General features: G+C 43.6%; 1 protein-coding gene across 1 annotated transcript in view; it reads right to left on the reverse strand.

Moving 5' to 3' along the window:
- The window catches only part of cplx4a (complexin 4a), a 53,545-nt gene extending 38,187 nt beyond the window's left edge, over positions 1 to 15,358 (reverse strand). Inside the window, exon 1 of the mRNA XM_078225058.1 lies at positions 15,192 to 15,358. Coding sequence (XP_078081184.1) covers positions 15,192 to 15,358 — 167 coding nt within the window. The remainder of the gene's footprint in view (positions 1 to 15,191) is intronic.
- Between the last annotated feature and the right edge of the window lie 496 nt (positions 15,359 to 15,854).

The raw sequence follows: 15,854 nt of genomic DNA on the forward strand, positions 1-15,854 counted from the left end.
TTCTTTTATCAAGAATTGAGAGGGTTAAGACCAGATACCGAGATCTAGGTTACTGATTTAGGTTTGTTCTTGGCATCTTAACTCATTATTACATACTGACGTTTTTTTTGGCCAGTTTCTTTTCCTACACTATTCTTCTTTATGGCTTCACTAAATGAAACACCCACATTTGTTTTCAATGACTTGTAGGTCTAAACAGTGGGCCCACACTCACCACAAACTGGGTTCATGCTACTGAAACTTCAATGAACTTAACAATCATTTAAAACTTCTCACTTATCATTCAAATGTATTTACTGAAGGTATGTCAGCCCAGTAAACCAGTCCCTTGCAGATACTGATCTCTACGGGGTAATATTGGATAGAGTAGGAGAGACAAAAAAAGAACAAAGAACAAAGAAAAGTACAGCACTGGAACAGGCCCTTCAGCCATCCAAGCCCGTGCTGATCATGATGCCCTAACTAAACTAAAAAAGGAATCCTTCTGCCTGCACTCGGTCCGTATCCCTATATTCCCTTCCTATTCATGTACCCATCCAGATGCCTCTTAAATGTTGCTAATGTGCCTGCTTCCATCACCTCCTCTGGCAACAAGTTCCAGGCACCCACCACACTCTGCATGAAAATCTTCCTCTGCATATCTCCCTTAAACTTTCCCCCTCTCACCTTGAACCTGTGACCCCTTGTAATTGACACTTCCACCCTGGGAAAAAGCCTCTGACTATCCATCCTGTCTAGCCCTCTCATAATTTTGTAGACCCCTGTCATGTCTCCCCTCAGCCTCTGTCTTTCCAGTGAGAACAATCTTAGTTTATTCAACATCTCCTCATAGTCAATGCCCTCAAGACCAGGCAACATCCTGGTGAACTTTCTTTGCAGTCTCTCCAAAGCTTCCATATCCTTCTGATGGTGTGGTGACCAGAACTGCATGCACTACTCCAAATGCGGCCTAACCAAGTTTTTATATAGCTGCAAAATGATTTTCCAACCCTTGTACTCAATGCCCCGGCTGATGAAGACAATCATGCCATATGTCTTCTTAATCACCTTGGCCACCTGTGTTGCCATGTTTAGGAAACTGTGGACCTGTACGCCCAGATCCCTCTGTATGTTAATGTTCCTAAGGGTTCTGCCATGTACAGTATAATTCACGCCTAAATTTGATCCTCCAAAATGCACCACTTCACATTTGTCTGGATTAAACTCCACCTGCTATTTCTGTGCCCAAGTCTCCAATCTATCTATATCCTGTTGTATTCTCTGACAATCCCCGGCACTATCAGCAACTCCACCAATCTTTGTGACATCCGCAAACTTAGTTATCAGACCACTCGCATTTTCCTCCAGATCATTTATACATACTACAAATAACAGAGGTCTCAGCAATGATCCCTGCAGAACACCTCTAGCTACTGATTTCCATTCTGAAAAACACCCTTCCACCGCTACTCTCTGTCCGTATCCATCTAGCCAGCCCATCCCGAATCCCATGTGATTTTAATTTTTGTACCAGTTTGCCATGTGGGACCTTGTCAAATGCCTTACTAAAGTCAAGACTGCAGAAAATGTGTAGGTAGTTTAATGGGATGAAATAGATTTGGGATTGGAGGCTACTGGCAAATTGAACAGATTACATTTAGCGGAAATCATATTTGATTAAGGCATTTTTTCATGTTTCCTGTTACATTCATGCAATTGTTTCAAATCATTCACAAATGGTTGATTATATCACTCAATTATATAATAATCATAAATCTAAAAAATCCATGGTTGTTCTGTTGCATTTGCACTATCATTTTGTTGGGGTCTGCTGGAGTGGTGGTAAATGTGTCCAGAAGGCAGCAAAATTGGATCTTGAGCATAGACTTAAACTTCCAGAACAATCTGTTCAGTTGTGGGCCCACGAGAGAATCCAGATTGGAATTATCACCTTAACACTAAAGAAGAGCAGATTATTTTTCCTTTAAATATGTGTATCATTGTCCCTTTACAAAGGCCGAATATCTATGGTGAGTGTTCTAGAAGCACGCGTCGTGGAAGTGGTGTTCACCATTGATTGAAAAGGGTGGCACAGTGGTTAGCACTGCTGCCTCACAGCACCAAGGACCCGGGTTCAATTCCGGCCTCAGGTGACTGTGTGGAGTTTGCACAGTTCTCCCCCTGTGGATTTCCTTCGGCTGCTCTGGTTTCCTCCCACAGTCCAAAGATGCGCAGATTAGATGACTGATCATGCTAAATTGCCACTTAGTATCCAAAGATGGTGTAGGTTCAGTGGATTAGCCAGTGGAGAATGCAGGGATAGGACGGAGGGGAAGGTCTGGGGAACATGCTCTTTCAGAAAGTCAATGCAGACTCGATAGGTCGAATAGCCTCCTCTGCACTGTAGGGATTCAATGGACATCAAAATGAAGGAATCTGTCACATGAGCTATTAAGGAATTTGTGTTGATGGCTAGCATGGCTGCATTCCACTGCTTAGAAGGGATTATCTCCCTTATCTGGCTCAGTGATAACACCTCTGCCTCTGAATCAGAATTTAATCGACTTAAGTTCCACTCCAGAAACCTAAGCACAAAAAAAGGCCGGCACTCTGGTACTGGAGAAAGTGTTCACCATCAGAAGTGTCATCTTACGGATAGGAAGTTAACTGAATCCCTGTCCATCCTAAACTAAACAATAAAAATCCCATGGGCTATATTGAAGTAAGAACACAAACATCACGAATATTTATCCCTCAAGTAACATCAGTTTAAACAGAACATTATCTGGTCATTATCACAATGCTGTTTGTAGGATATTGCTGTGGCCAAACATGTTGCTTTTTCATCCATTACAACGGTAACAGTTCATATATTATTATTATAGTATGTTATTTATTAGTCACAAGTAAGGCTTACATTAACACTGCAATGAAGTTACTGTGAAATTCCCCTAGTCGCCACACTCTGGCATCTGTCAGGGTCAATGCACCTAACCAGCACACCTTTCCGACTGTGGGAAGAAACCGGAGCACCCGGAGGAAACCCATGCAGACATGGGGAGAATGTGCAAACTCCATACAGACAGTGACGCAAGCCAAGAATTGAACCCGGATCCCTGGCGCTGTGGGGCAGCAGTGCCAACCACTGTCCCATCATGCTGCCCCCTTGACCATATGGACAAAGCGACATATGACTTGGAGCAGGAATAGGCCATATGACTCTTCAAGCCCCCTCTGATATTCTACTGGATCATGGCTGATCTTTGATCTCAACTCCACCTTGCTGCCCAACTCCCATATGTCTTAATTCCCTTAGCTTCTGAAAATCGTTAAATCTCAGTTTTTAATATACTCACTGGCTGATTATTCACAGATCTCTGTGGCAATGACTTCCAAAGATTTCCAACCCACTAAGAAAAAATCCCCATCTCAACCCTAAATGGCCAAACGCTTATCCTATGACCATGCACCTTAGGTTTAGACTCCCCAGCCAGGTGAAACAGCCTCTCAGCATGTACCCTGCAAAGCCCTCTCAGAATCTTATATATTTTAATGAGATCACCTCTCATTCTTCTAAATTCTAGAACATATAGGCCTCAGCTGGTTAATTTCTTCATAGAGGACATCCTCTCATCCTGAGAATCAATTTAATAAGCCTTTATTTTGCCTCCTCCAAGGCATGTGTATCTTTCCTTAAATACAGAATCCACATTATGCCAGGTGGTCTCTGTTGCGAGAAGGACTTTCTTAGTGTTGTACTCCAAACTCCTTACAATGAAGGTCAACATACCATTTCCCATCCTAAATGCTTGATGTAACTGTAAGTTAATTTTCTGTAATAAAAGCAGGAAGTCCTGGAAAAACTCAGCTGGTGAAACAGCAGCTGTGGAGAGAGGAACACAATTAACATTCTGAGTCGAATAGACACTTCAAAACTGAAGGGAAATCCTGATGTGATGGGTTTTTATGCCACTGAAAACATGGAAGAGGAGTAAGAACAAAAGGGAAGGTCAGGGGCAAGGTAGAGGGCGGGGGAGATTAAATGCCAAAGATGTCATGGAACAAAAGGCAAAGGGGGTGGAAATGGCTGTAGTAAAGAAATAAACATTTCTCCAGAGTGAGGGTGAATGACCAAATATATAGACCTCTGTCCCAATGCAAAAAGATTAAAATCAAGATTCAGACTGGCACATCTTTAAGCATTATTTCACAGGATGTGAGCATCATTGGTCATAGAATCATAGAATCCTTACAGTACAGAAGGAGGCTATTTGGCCCATCGAGTCTGCACCGACAACAATCCCTCCCTATCCCCGTAACCCCACATATTTACCCTGCTAATCTTCCAAAAATCGGGTCAATTTAGCATGGCCAATCAACCTAACCTGCACACCTTTGGACTGTGGGAGGAAACCGGAGCACCCAGAGGAAACCCACGCAGACATGGGGAGAACATGCAAACTCCACACAGACAGTGACCCAAGCTGGGAATCGAACCTAGGTCCTTGGTGCTGTGTGCAGCAGTGCTAACCACTGTGCCACCATTAGGGCAGCAACAATTGCCCACTCTTAATTGCCCTTGCAAAGCTGGTGGTAAGCTACCTTCTTAAATTGCTGCAGTCCATGTGGTGTCAGTAAACTGCTTTTGGGAAAGCAGTTTAGGCAGTTCTAGGATTTCAACCCAGCATCTGTGAAGGAATGGTGATACATTTCCAAGTCAGAATGGTGTGAAGCTTGGAAGGGAACCTGTAAGTGGTGGTGTTCTGTCCTTGTCCATCTTGGTGGAAGAGAACATGGGTTTGGAAGGTGCTATCGAAAGATCCTTTGTGAATTGCTGCAGTGCATCTTGTAGATGATACACACTGCCGCTAGTAAGCATCGGTGCTGGAGGGAGTGAATGTTGAAGATAGTGGATGGGGTGCCAATCAAGCAAGGTGCTTTGTCCTAGATGATGGTGAGCTTCTTGAGTGTGTTTGGAGCTGCACAAGTGGAAAGTATTCCATCACACTCCTGAATTGTGCCTTGTAGATGATGGACACGCTTTGAGAAATCAGGAGGTGAGTTGCTCTCGACAGTTTCCAATCCCTGACCTGGTGTTGTGGCCACAGTATTTATATGGCTGGTCCAGTTCAGTTGTGGTCAGTGGTAACCTCCAGGATGTTGAGAGTGGAGATTAATGATGATAATACTATTGAATGTCAGGGGGAGATGGTTAGATTCTCTCTTGTTGGAGATGGTCCTTGCCTGGCACTTGTGTGGTGCAAAGGTTACTTGACACTTATCAGCCCAAGTCTGAATGTTGTCCAGGAAATAGTCCATATTATCATAGGCTGCTTCACTATCTCAGGAATTGTGAATGGTGCTGAACATTGTGCGATCATCATCTTATAATGAGAGGAAGATCATTAATGAAGCAGCTGAAGATGGTTGGGCCAAGCACACTGTCCTGAGGAAATCCTGTAGTGTTGTTCCAGAACTGAGATAATAGACCTCAAACAAACACAACCCTTTTTCTTTGAGTTAGATATGTGGAGAGTTTCCCCCCTGATTCCCATTGACTCCAGTTTTGAAGCCCTGATGTCAAGGGCAATCGCTTTCTCCTCGGCCCTTGTTTAGCTGTTTTTCCATGTTTGAACCAAGGCAGTAATGAGGTCAGTTGCTGAGTGGCCCTGGCCTAATCATGTTCTGATTTTCTAGGTGTTCATAAGAAGCAGGTGTAGATACCTTGAGTCTGCTCTGCCATTTCATAAGATAATGGCTGATCTGATAGAAATCTCAAATCTGCAGCCAGCCTACCCCGATAACATATCACCCCTTGCTTACCAAGAATTCATCCATTTCTGCCTTAAAATACTCAGACTATTCTTCCATCATCTTTTCAGGAAGAGAGTTTCACAGACTCACGAACCTCTGAAAGAAAAAAAATGGCCTCATCTCCATTTTAGAACATAGAACATAGAACCTTACAGTGCAGTACAGGCCCTTCTGCCCTCGATGTTGTGCCGACCAGTGAAACCAATCTAAAGCCCATCTAACCTACATTATTCCAATATCATCCATATGTTTATCCAATGACCATTTAAATGCCCTTAATGTTGACGAGTCCACTACTGCTGCAGGCAGGGCATTCCACACCCTTACCACTCTATGAGTGAAGAACCTACCTCTGACATCTGTCCTATATCTATCACCCCTCAATTTAAAGCTATGTCCCCTCGTGCTAGCTATCACCATCCAAGGAAAAAGGCTCTCACTATCCACCCTATCTAATCCTCTGATCATCTTGTATGCCTCTATTAAGTCACCTCTTAACCTTCTTCTCTCTAACGAAAACAACCTCAAGTCCCTCAGCCTTTCCTCAGAAGACCTTCCCACCAAACCAGGCAACATCCTCTGCACCCTTTCCAATGCATCCACATCCTTCCTATAATGCAGTGACCAGAACTGTACGCAATACTCCAAGTGTGGCCGCACCAGAGTTTTGTACAGATGCAACATGACCTCCTGGCTCTGAAACTCAATCCCTCTACCAATAAAAGGTAACACTCCGTACGCCTTCTTAACAACCCTATCAACCTGGGTGCCAACTTACAGGGATCTATGCACATGGACACCGAGATCTCTCTGCTCATCCACACTACCAAGTATCTTACCATTAGCCCAGTACTCTGTAATCCTGTTACTCCTTCCAAAGTGAATCACCTCACACTTTTCCGCATTGAACTCCATTTGCCACCTCTCAGCCCAGCATTGCAGCTTATCTATGTCCCTCTGTAACCTGCAACAACCTTCCGCACTGTCCACAACTCCACCAACTTTAGTGTCATCTGCAAATTTACTAACCCATCCTTCTACACCCTCATCCAAGTCATTTGTAAAAATGACAAACAGCAGTGGCCCCAAAACAGATCCTTGCAGTACACCACTAGTAACTGAACTCCAGGATGAACATTTCCCATCAACCACCACCCTCTGTCTTCTTACAGCTAGCCAATTCCTGATCCAAACCGCTAAATCACCCTCAATCCCATGCTTCCGCATCTTCTGCAATAGCTTACTGTGGGGAACCTTATCAAACGCTTTACTGAAATCCATATACACCACATCAACTGCTTTACCCTCATCCACATTTTTGGTCACCTTCTCAAAGAACTCAATAAGGTTTGTGAGGCACGACCTACCCTTCACAAAACCATGTTGACTATCCCTAATCAAATTATTCCTTTCTAGATGATTATAAATTATAAATTTTGAATGGGCAAACCCTTATATTTAAACAGTGAAATCTAGTTCTAGATTCTCCCACAAGAGGAAACATCCTCTCCACATCCACATTGTCAAGACCCCTCAGGATCTTATATGATTCAATCAAATCGCCTCTTACTCTTCAAAACTCCAGCAGATCCAATCCCAGCCTGAATCCCAGATCCAATCCAAATTTACACCTTCCTTAATTAATGTTAACAACACCGTACACAGTACTCTGTATATACTCTCACTGGTTCCCTGCAGAACCAGAGCATAACCATGCAGGTACAACAGGCAGTAAAGAAGGCACATGGTATGTTGGCCTTCATAGCGCGAGGATTTGTGTATAGGGATAGGGACATTTTGCTGCAATTGTACAGGGCATTGGTGAGGCCACACCTAAAGTATTGTGTGCAGTCTTGGTGTCCTTATCTGAGGAAGGATCTCCTTGCTATAGAGGGAGTACAGCAAAGGTTTACCAGGCTAATTCCTGGCATGACAGGTCTGTCATATGAGGAGAGACTAAGTCAGTTAGGATTATATTTGCTGAAGTTTAGAAGAGTGAGAGTGAATTTCACAGAAACTTACAAAATTCTAACAGTGTTAGACAGGGTAGATTCAGAAAGAATGTTCCCAATGGTGGGGGAGTCCAGAACAAGGGGTCATAGTTTGAGGATAAGGTATAAACCTTTTAGAACTGAGGTGAGGGGAAATGTTTTCATCCAGAGGATGGTGAATGTGTGGAATTCACTACACAGAATGTAATTGAGGTCTAACTGTTGTCTGATTTCAAGAGGAAGTTAGCTATAGCTCTTGGGGCTAAAGCTATCAAGGGATATGGGGCGAAGGTGGTATTAGGATATTGAATTCGATTATCAAAATGAATGGTGGCTTGAAGGGCCTGATGACCTACTCCTGCTTCTAGTTTCTATGTTAACCTCCCAAACTTTTTATTCAATTCCCTAATAATAAGAATTAACATTCTATTAGCTTTGCTAAGTACGTGCTGTAGTTGCACACTAGCCTTTTGTGATTCATGCACTATGACACCCAGATCCTCTGCTCTGTAATCTCTCATTGTTTAGATAATATGCTTCTCTTTATTCTTCCTGCCAAAATTAACAACTTCACATTTTCCCACATTGTACTCCATTAGCCAGATCTTTGCCCACTCATTTAACCAATCTATATCTTTTTATAGCCTCCTATGTCCACTTCACAACTTACTTTACCTATATTTGTGTCATTTACAAATTTGGCAATCATTCCTTTAAACACTTAATCCAAGTTATTTATATAATCTGCAATAAATTGATGTCTCAGCATTCATCCCTATGGCACACCACTCTACATCTTTCCAAACTGCAAAAGATCCATTTATGCCCATTCACTATGTCCTGTTGCCAGACAATCTTCTCTCCATGTCCATATGTAATGCATGATCTTTCCATATACCATGATCATTTATTTTCCACAATTACCTTTGATGTGGTACTTTATCAAATGCCTTCTGAAAATCTAAATAAAGTACATGCACCAGTTCCTCTTTTTTAAACTTAATTTACAGGATGTTATTGGGTGTCACTGGCTAGGTCAACATTTATTGCCCATCCTTAGTTTCCTTTCGGAAGGTGGTGGTGTGCTGTCTTCTTGAATCACTGCAGTCCCTGAGGTATATGTACACCGTAAGAAGTCTCACAACACCTGGTGTTGTGAGACTTCTTACCATGTTCACCCCAGTCCAACGCTGGCATCTCCATACATGTACACCCACAATGCTGCGAAGGAGAGAATGTCAGGATTTTGACCCAGCGACAGCGAAGAAACAGTAATATGTTTCTGTGATGACTTCAGTCAGGCAAATGAGGTTGGCCTGCTGGAGTATGAACTCTTGGCCCAATCAGGGAACCTCATGTCCCTTATTTAAAGCAGGTGTGTCAGTCTCTCTATAAAAGCAAATTCCTGCAGATGCTAGAATCTGAAACCAAAAGAGAAAATGCTGAAAAATCTCACCAGGCCTGGCAGCATCTGTAAGGAGAGAAAAGAGCTGATGTTTCAAGTCCAGACGACCCTTTGACAGGGAGTCGACTGGACTCGAAATGTCAGCTCTTTTCTCTCCTTATAGATGCTGTCAGACCTGCTGAGATTTTCCAGCATTTTCTCTTTTAGTGTCAGTCTCTCTGCCTGCTGATACAGGGAGCACACAGGGAGCACTCTGTTGTATAGTATGTCTTGTAAATAAAGGAACTTTTGGTGATGGGACCTTCACCTCTGTGGAGTTATTACAATTTCCAAGTTAGGATATTGCGTGGCTTGGAGGGGAACGTCCAGGTGGTAGTGTTCCCGGGTATCTGCTATTCTTGTCCTTGTGGCAGCATGGTGGCACAGTGGTTAGCACTGCTGCCTCACAGCGCCAGGGACCCGGTTACGATTCCCAGCTTGGGTTATTGTCTGTGTGGAGTTTGCAAGTTCTCCCCGTGTCTGCATGGTTTCCTCCACGTGCTCCAGTTTCCTCCCGCAGTCTGAAAAACGTGCTGGTTAGGTGCATTGACCCGAACAGACTCCGGAATGTGGTGACAAGGGAATTTCACAGCAGTGTTTCTAGATGATAGAGGTAATGGGTTTGGAAGGTGCTGCCTAAGGAACCTTGGTGAGTTCTTGTAGATGGTAGACCCTGCCACCATTGTTCATCGATGGTGGAGGGACTGAATGTTTGTGGATGGGGTAGCAGTCAAGCTGGCTTTGTACTGGATGGTGTCATTCTTCTTGAGTGTATTGGAGCTGCACTCATCCAGGTAAGTGGAGAGTATTCCATTACACTCCTGTTAATGTAAGCCTACTTGTGACACTAATAAATAAACTTAAACTTAGACTTGTGCCTTATAGTTGGTGAATAGGATTTGGAGGGTCAGGAAGTAAGTTGCTTGCTGCAACAATATAGAGTCATAGGAAAAGGTCCTTCAGCCCATCACATCTGCACCAGTCAAAGACAAACCATCAACTATTTTGATCTCGTTTTTCAGCACTTGGCATATAGCCTTGTGTGCCTTGGCATTGTAAGCACATCTAAATACTTCTTAAATGTTATGATGGTCTCTACTCTACCTAGCTTTTAACCTGCTCTGGTAGCTATAGTTTTTACATGGTTAGTCCGGTTCAATTTCTGGTCAATGGTAACACCCAAAACGTTGATAGTGGGGGTTGTAGCAATGGTAATGCCATTGAATGTCAAGGGGTGATGTTTAGATCCTCTTTTGTTGGAGATGGTTATTGCCTGGCACTTGTATGGTATGCATCCTATGTGCCAACCCCAGACATTGTCCAAGTCTTACAGCATTTGGGCATGGACTGCTTCAGTATCTGAGAAGTTGTGAGTGGCAGTGAACATTATGCAGTCACCAGTGAACATCCCCATTTCTGACCTTATAATGGAAGAAAGGTCATTGATGAAGCATTTGGAGATTGTTGGGCCTAAGTCACTACACTAAAGAAACCCATGCAATAATGACCTGGAGCTGATAAGAGTGACATTCAACCACCACAACAGTCTTCTTTTGCGCCAGGTATGACTCCAACTAGCAGAGAGTTTTCCCCCAACTCCTGTTGACTCCAGTTTTGCTGGGGCTCTTCAATGCCACACTCAGTCAAATGCTATCTTGGTGTCAAGTTTGGTATTCTTGGCAAGTATCAACATTTTACTCCACATCACAAGTTCCAAGTCATTTCCGCACAGCAAAAAAAGCAGTGTCCTAGCATTGATCCTTGGGGAATAAACTAACAACCAACTTTCCAAAAAACCCCAACTGTCCAAAAAAACCCTTACTGTCCAAAAAACCGTTACTGTCCAAAAAAACCCATTACCATGACTTCTCATACAATCCTTCCACCAATGCACCTTCAAGCATATATCATTCCTTTTGTCCATAATAGGACCCACTCCACCTCTTACTACCTGCTTACTATTAGCATGTTGATGGAAGATTTTTGGGCTCTCTTCAATGTTGACTACCATTCCTTTCTTATACTCTCTCTTTGCCAGTGTTATTTTCCTCTTTAACTTCCCTCTCAACCTATTATATTTGACCTGGTTCACACATGAAGAATTCACCGAACATATATCATTCACCCTACTTTTTTGTTTCATCATACCTCCTTTATCATCCAAGGTATAGTGTTTCCTTACCTTTTCCCCATGTTGCAATATACCTAGCCTGTACCTGAAGCATCTCTTCCTTAAAGATCATCCATATTTCTTTACATTTTTTCCTGTTGGCCTTCATTTTAACCTGTCTAGATTTTTTCTCATCACATTGAATTTAACCCTCTTCCAGTTTAGAAATTCTATAGTATTCCTTGCTCTTCTACAGTACTAATCTAAACCTTATGATTCAATGATCAGTCCCAAGTGTTCCCACGCAGATATTTGGTTCACTTAGTCCACATCATTTTCTAGCACCAGATCCTCCTTTCTCGTTGTGCTGAAAGGAAGTTAAACTTCTTTTTTTAAGTTTATTTATTGATTTGTTACTCCACTCATTATTTGGAGGCCTATTGAATACCCCAAGTAGTGTGATCTTACCATTTTTACTTCATAACTCTAATAAAATAGTTGATGGGTGGAATTTTCCCCAAAAAGTTCCAAGTGTTATAACGGCAAGAAAAATGGGGTGAAGCACACCAGTTTCTCAGGTGCACTCTGCATCGTGGTTTTTGACATTCAGTCACTTTTTGGGAGTTTTCGGTATTGAGGGGGAGTGGGGGTGGCAGGGGGGGTGGGGGGGGCGGGGTTGGTGGGGATGGAGTGGGGCCTAAACATGCCAGTGAACCCGGCTACAGCAAGCTGGGACACCGATTTGGAAAGGTGCTCCAATCTCACAGTGCACTGGGAGACCCCCTTCCACCCTTCACGGACATCGGGACCCCCCTCGGGGTGGCATATTCCCCCCCACAACACTGGTCACCCACATTGGAGCATCAGGGCCTCCCCGCCATACCACCCCCTTCCATGACCCTTGACATGCCCCCTCCCCCTACCCCGCCCAGCATGACCCTCACCACAATCCACCCATGCACAGGCCCCTTCGCATAACACTACTGTCACGATCCCCACCCAGGCTCCACAGCCCTGGCACTGCTCCTAGCACACTGGTGGTGCCCACCGGAGTCTCCAACTGGCATCATCTGGGTGCCCAACTGGTGCCACCAGGGTGGCTGGTGGCCACTGCCAGGGTGTCTGGTGGGCAATTCATATTTAAATGCTACTTTAAATACACTAATCAGTTTTACACCATTTCACGTCATGGTTCACGTCATTGGAGAGGGGCCGGGAACATAGAAACCATTTGGCACCAGGCGCCAATCAGATTTTTAGCATTGCATGCTTGCTTCTTGGCTCATTGCGCTGTTTGCCGGGCATGGTGAGGTGGTAAAATTGTGCCTAATGTCCTTGCTCTCCCAAGGACATTCCCTCTTTCTAACACTGCAATATCTTCCCTACTCAATACTGGCAGCTCACCTCACTTTTTTCCCTTCCCCATCTTTTCTGAACACCTTGGCCGAGATTCTCACAAAAAACTAAGTGCCCATGGGACATTTTCCTGCCCGTTTTTTGGGTGTACTAACCTGAATGAATCTCCTATACTCTGTGCATCACAGAGTGCCATAGAGGGACTCAGGCTGAAAAGTGGGGGGTGGGGTCTCATCCTGTTGGAGAGATCGGCAGCATAATGCTGAGTGGGCCACTGTACATGTGCCGAACACTCAGGGGGGAGATCAGCGCATATGCACTGGCCCACCCATTGCAGGCTTCCTGATCCCTGGCCTTCCCAATGTTATCCCCAATGCCCCCCCTCTGACCACCAGCCTTCCCAACCACCCTCCTCCTGGGCCAGCCCCTTGGCACTGCCCGGTGCTTGATGGGCAGTGCCAGGGTGCCAAGCTGGCACTGCCCAAGGATACCCCCCTTTCCCCTGACCTAGCAAGGGGCCCTTAATGGCTTCTGTCCCCACCAGTGGGATGAGCATGCCTCCTTCCAGTTGATGGGAAGCAGTTATAAACCTCACTGGTGGGGATCTCTAACAGCGTGGGTGGAGACAGTAGTGGGCTCAGAAACTACTGTCCCGGGCCCATTAATCATATGAAAATTGAGATTTCCATATGGTAATCAGCCCATTCCATTTTCCTACATGGGACTGATTACGGCAAAAAAAGGGCCTGGGAGACTCACGATCGGCCGGATGCTGGTCGCGAATCCCGCTAAAGGCCCCTCGCTACTTGAGCGGTGCAGCAGACTGGGAGAATCCAGGCTCTTATGTGCTTGTATATTAAGCATGGGGAAACCTTGTGTCACAGTGAATAACATCTCTCCCTCTCAGCCAGACACTGTGGATTCATGTCCCTCTCGGGAAATTGATGATCAAGGAAGGTGTGCTCATAATGTAGCCAAACAGATCATGTATCGACTCATAACTCCTTCCAACATATGCTAATGGAAAATAATAATGGAGTGGCACAGTTGTTAGCACTGCTGCCTCACAGCGCCATGGACCTGGGTTCAATTCCTGGCTTGAGTCACTGTCTGTGTGAAGTTTGCACATTCTCCCCATTTCTGCGTGAGTTTCCTCCGGGTGCTCCGGTTTCCTCCCACAGTCCGAAAGATGTGCTGGTTAGGTGCATTGACCCAGACAGGCGCTGGAATGTGGCGACTAGGGGAATTTCACAGTAACTTCATTGCAGCGTTAATGTAAGCCTTACTTGTGGCTAATAAATGAACTTTAACTTCAAGAGCCGAGGAGATTCCTGGTCAACCATGTGATGAAACAAAATTGGAGTCTCTCCATAGCTTCAGGCTACAACATGCATGTAAAAGTGCATTGTCACAGCAACTCAGGTTCCGGGGGTGGGGCTGGGCAATTGACTGGACAGCTGGTATGGATCAGATTCCACAGCACTTGTTTTGATCCCAGTTCTGACCAGGCTGGATTCAGTGGCTGTCTCCATGCCCTACCCATAAACATGGTTCTGATGCTATGGATTGACTTGCTTTCAGGCAGAGAGCTGAAGAAGAAGACAATATTAAGCATCCGGCCATCACCATTTTTCAGCCATGTTTCCATTAATGTCACTACATCTTATTCCCACACTGCCGGTTGTGCTTCTAATTCACCAACCTTATTCACCCCATTTTTGTGCATTGACATATCTACATTGTAATCCTCTCTTTGCATCCCTTGTAGTCCTCAGTCTGCTCCAATCTAATATAACTGCAGATTTCTGATCTTAAAGAAACAGGCATTGCAAATATTTCAGTTTGTAATGCCACGGTTTTATTTTTATTTTTCTTCTTTCCCCCCACCAGCATTATAAAAGGTATTTCACCAAACATTCAAATAAAGAAAATAAATGTGCCTGTTTGCCGTGCTTCCTGAATATATTTGACGATCTATATGCAATGCCTTTTTTTAAAAGGGACTGACCAATTCTCATTTTGTGACGGAAACAAGCACCTTAAACATAGAAAAGTGGACAGAGAAACTTGAGCATAGACACAAATCCTTTGCTGATAGCTGCTTGTGTATGTTCCCAACCTTTTAGGAATTTATGGATACTTTTGATGGAAATTCCATCTGAACTTAGATAGAAGTCAATTGACATGTAATTAGTTATTCCAAGGTAGTAAAAAAAAACCTAATTACTGGCACAAATCCATGAAGATGAGTGGGAAAGGATTTTAAATACTTTTTCAGCCATCCACATACAGACATAAATAATGCTCATTAAATAAGTAATAATCTAAAATTCTATCAAACAGAAGTGGTAAAATTTAGGTGCAAACTGCTTTGTAAGTTATATATTATCTTGTAAAGACCATGTCATTATTTTGTGTGGATTTATGCTGTCTGTTCCTTGGATGTGACCAAAATTATAAACATTTCAATCATATTTACAGCCTCTGCTGAACTTACTTTTCTTCCACCATCTGCTTTTGGTATTCTTCATATTCTTCTCTAGTCATGCCTGCCGCAGCTGCAGGGTCGGAAGCACCCCCTTCCTCTTTCTTTTCTTCATCTCCACCTCCTAGTCCTAAATTCTTCACCTGCCCGCTCACCATCGATTTCAACAGAAAAGACATGATCTTAGCAATGACACAATTAATCAGATATAGAGCTGCAGGTAGAAGATATATAGATATATAAGGAAAAATGAACAGAGGACCAGTCAGCCTGCTGGCTTTTACTTTAAAGGCAGGGAGCTAGTCAAGTGCTTTTGAGAAAATGGTTTGCTTTCAGTAATCTGGATTAAACCTTTGAACTCTTCAATCTTCCAGAGGCAGATGGTTCAGATCACGTTGTACATCATTATTCTCTACCCTCTACTTTTAATAATATTTTAGGCTAATTTTTTTCAACCGGGATATTTCTCTAAACCTTTATTTTCTTGCTGGTAAAAATAATTAAAGAAAAATAAATATAAATGTGTCACATTTCATAGATTTGATTCCATAAACAAAATTAAGTGGTTCATTTTAATCGGGTCACCACACAGCTGTTGCTGCAAAAGCATGGTGCTTCAAAGAGAGATCTATATAAAAAATATACATACATAGCACCTTAGAATTGTAGAAATGT

This window comes from Mustelus asterias, chromosome 1, assembly GCF_964213995.1.
Source record: "Mustelus asterias chromosome 1, sMusAst1.hap1.1, whole genome shotgun sequence".
In the NCBI taxonomy this organism is placed as follows: domain Eukaryota; kingdom Metazoa; phylum Chordata; class Chondrichthyes; order Carcharhiniformes; family Triakidae; genus Mustelus; species Mustelus asterias.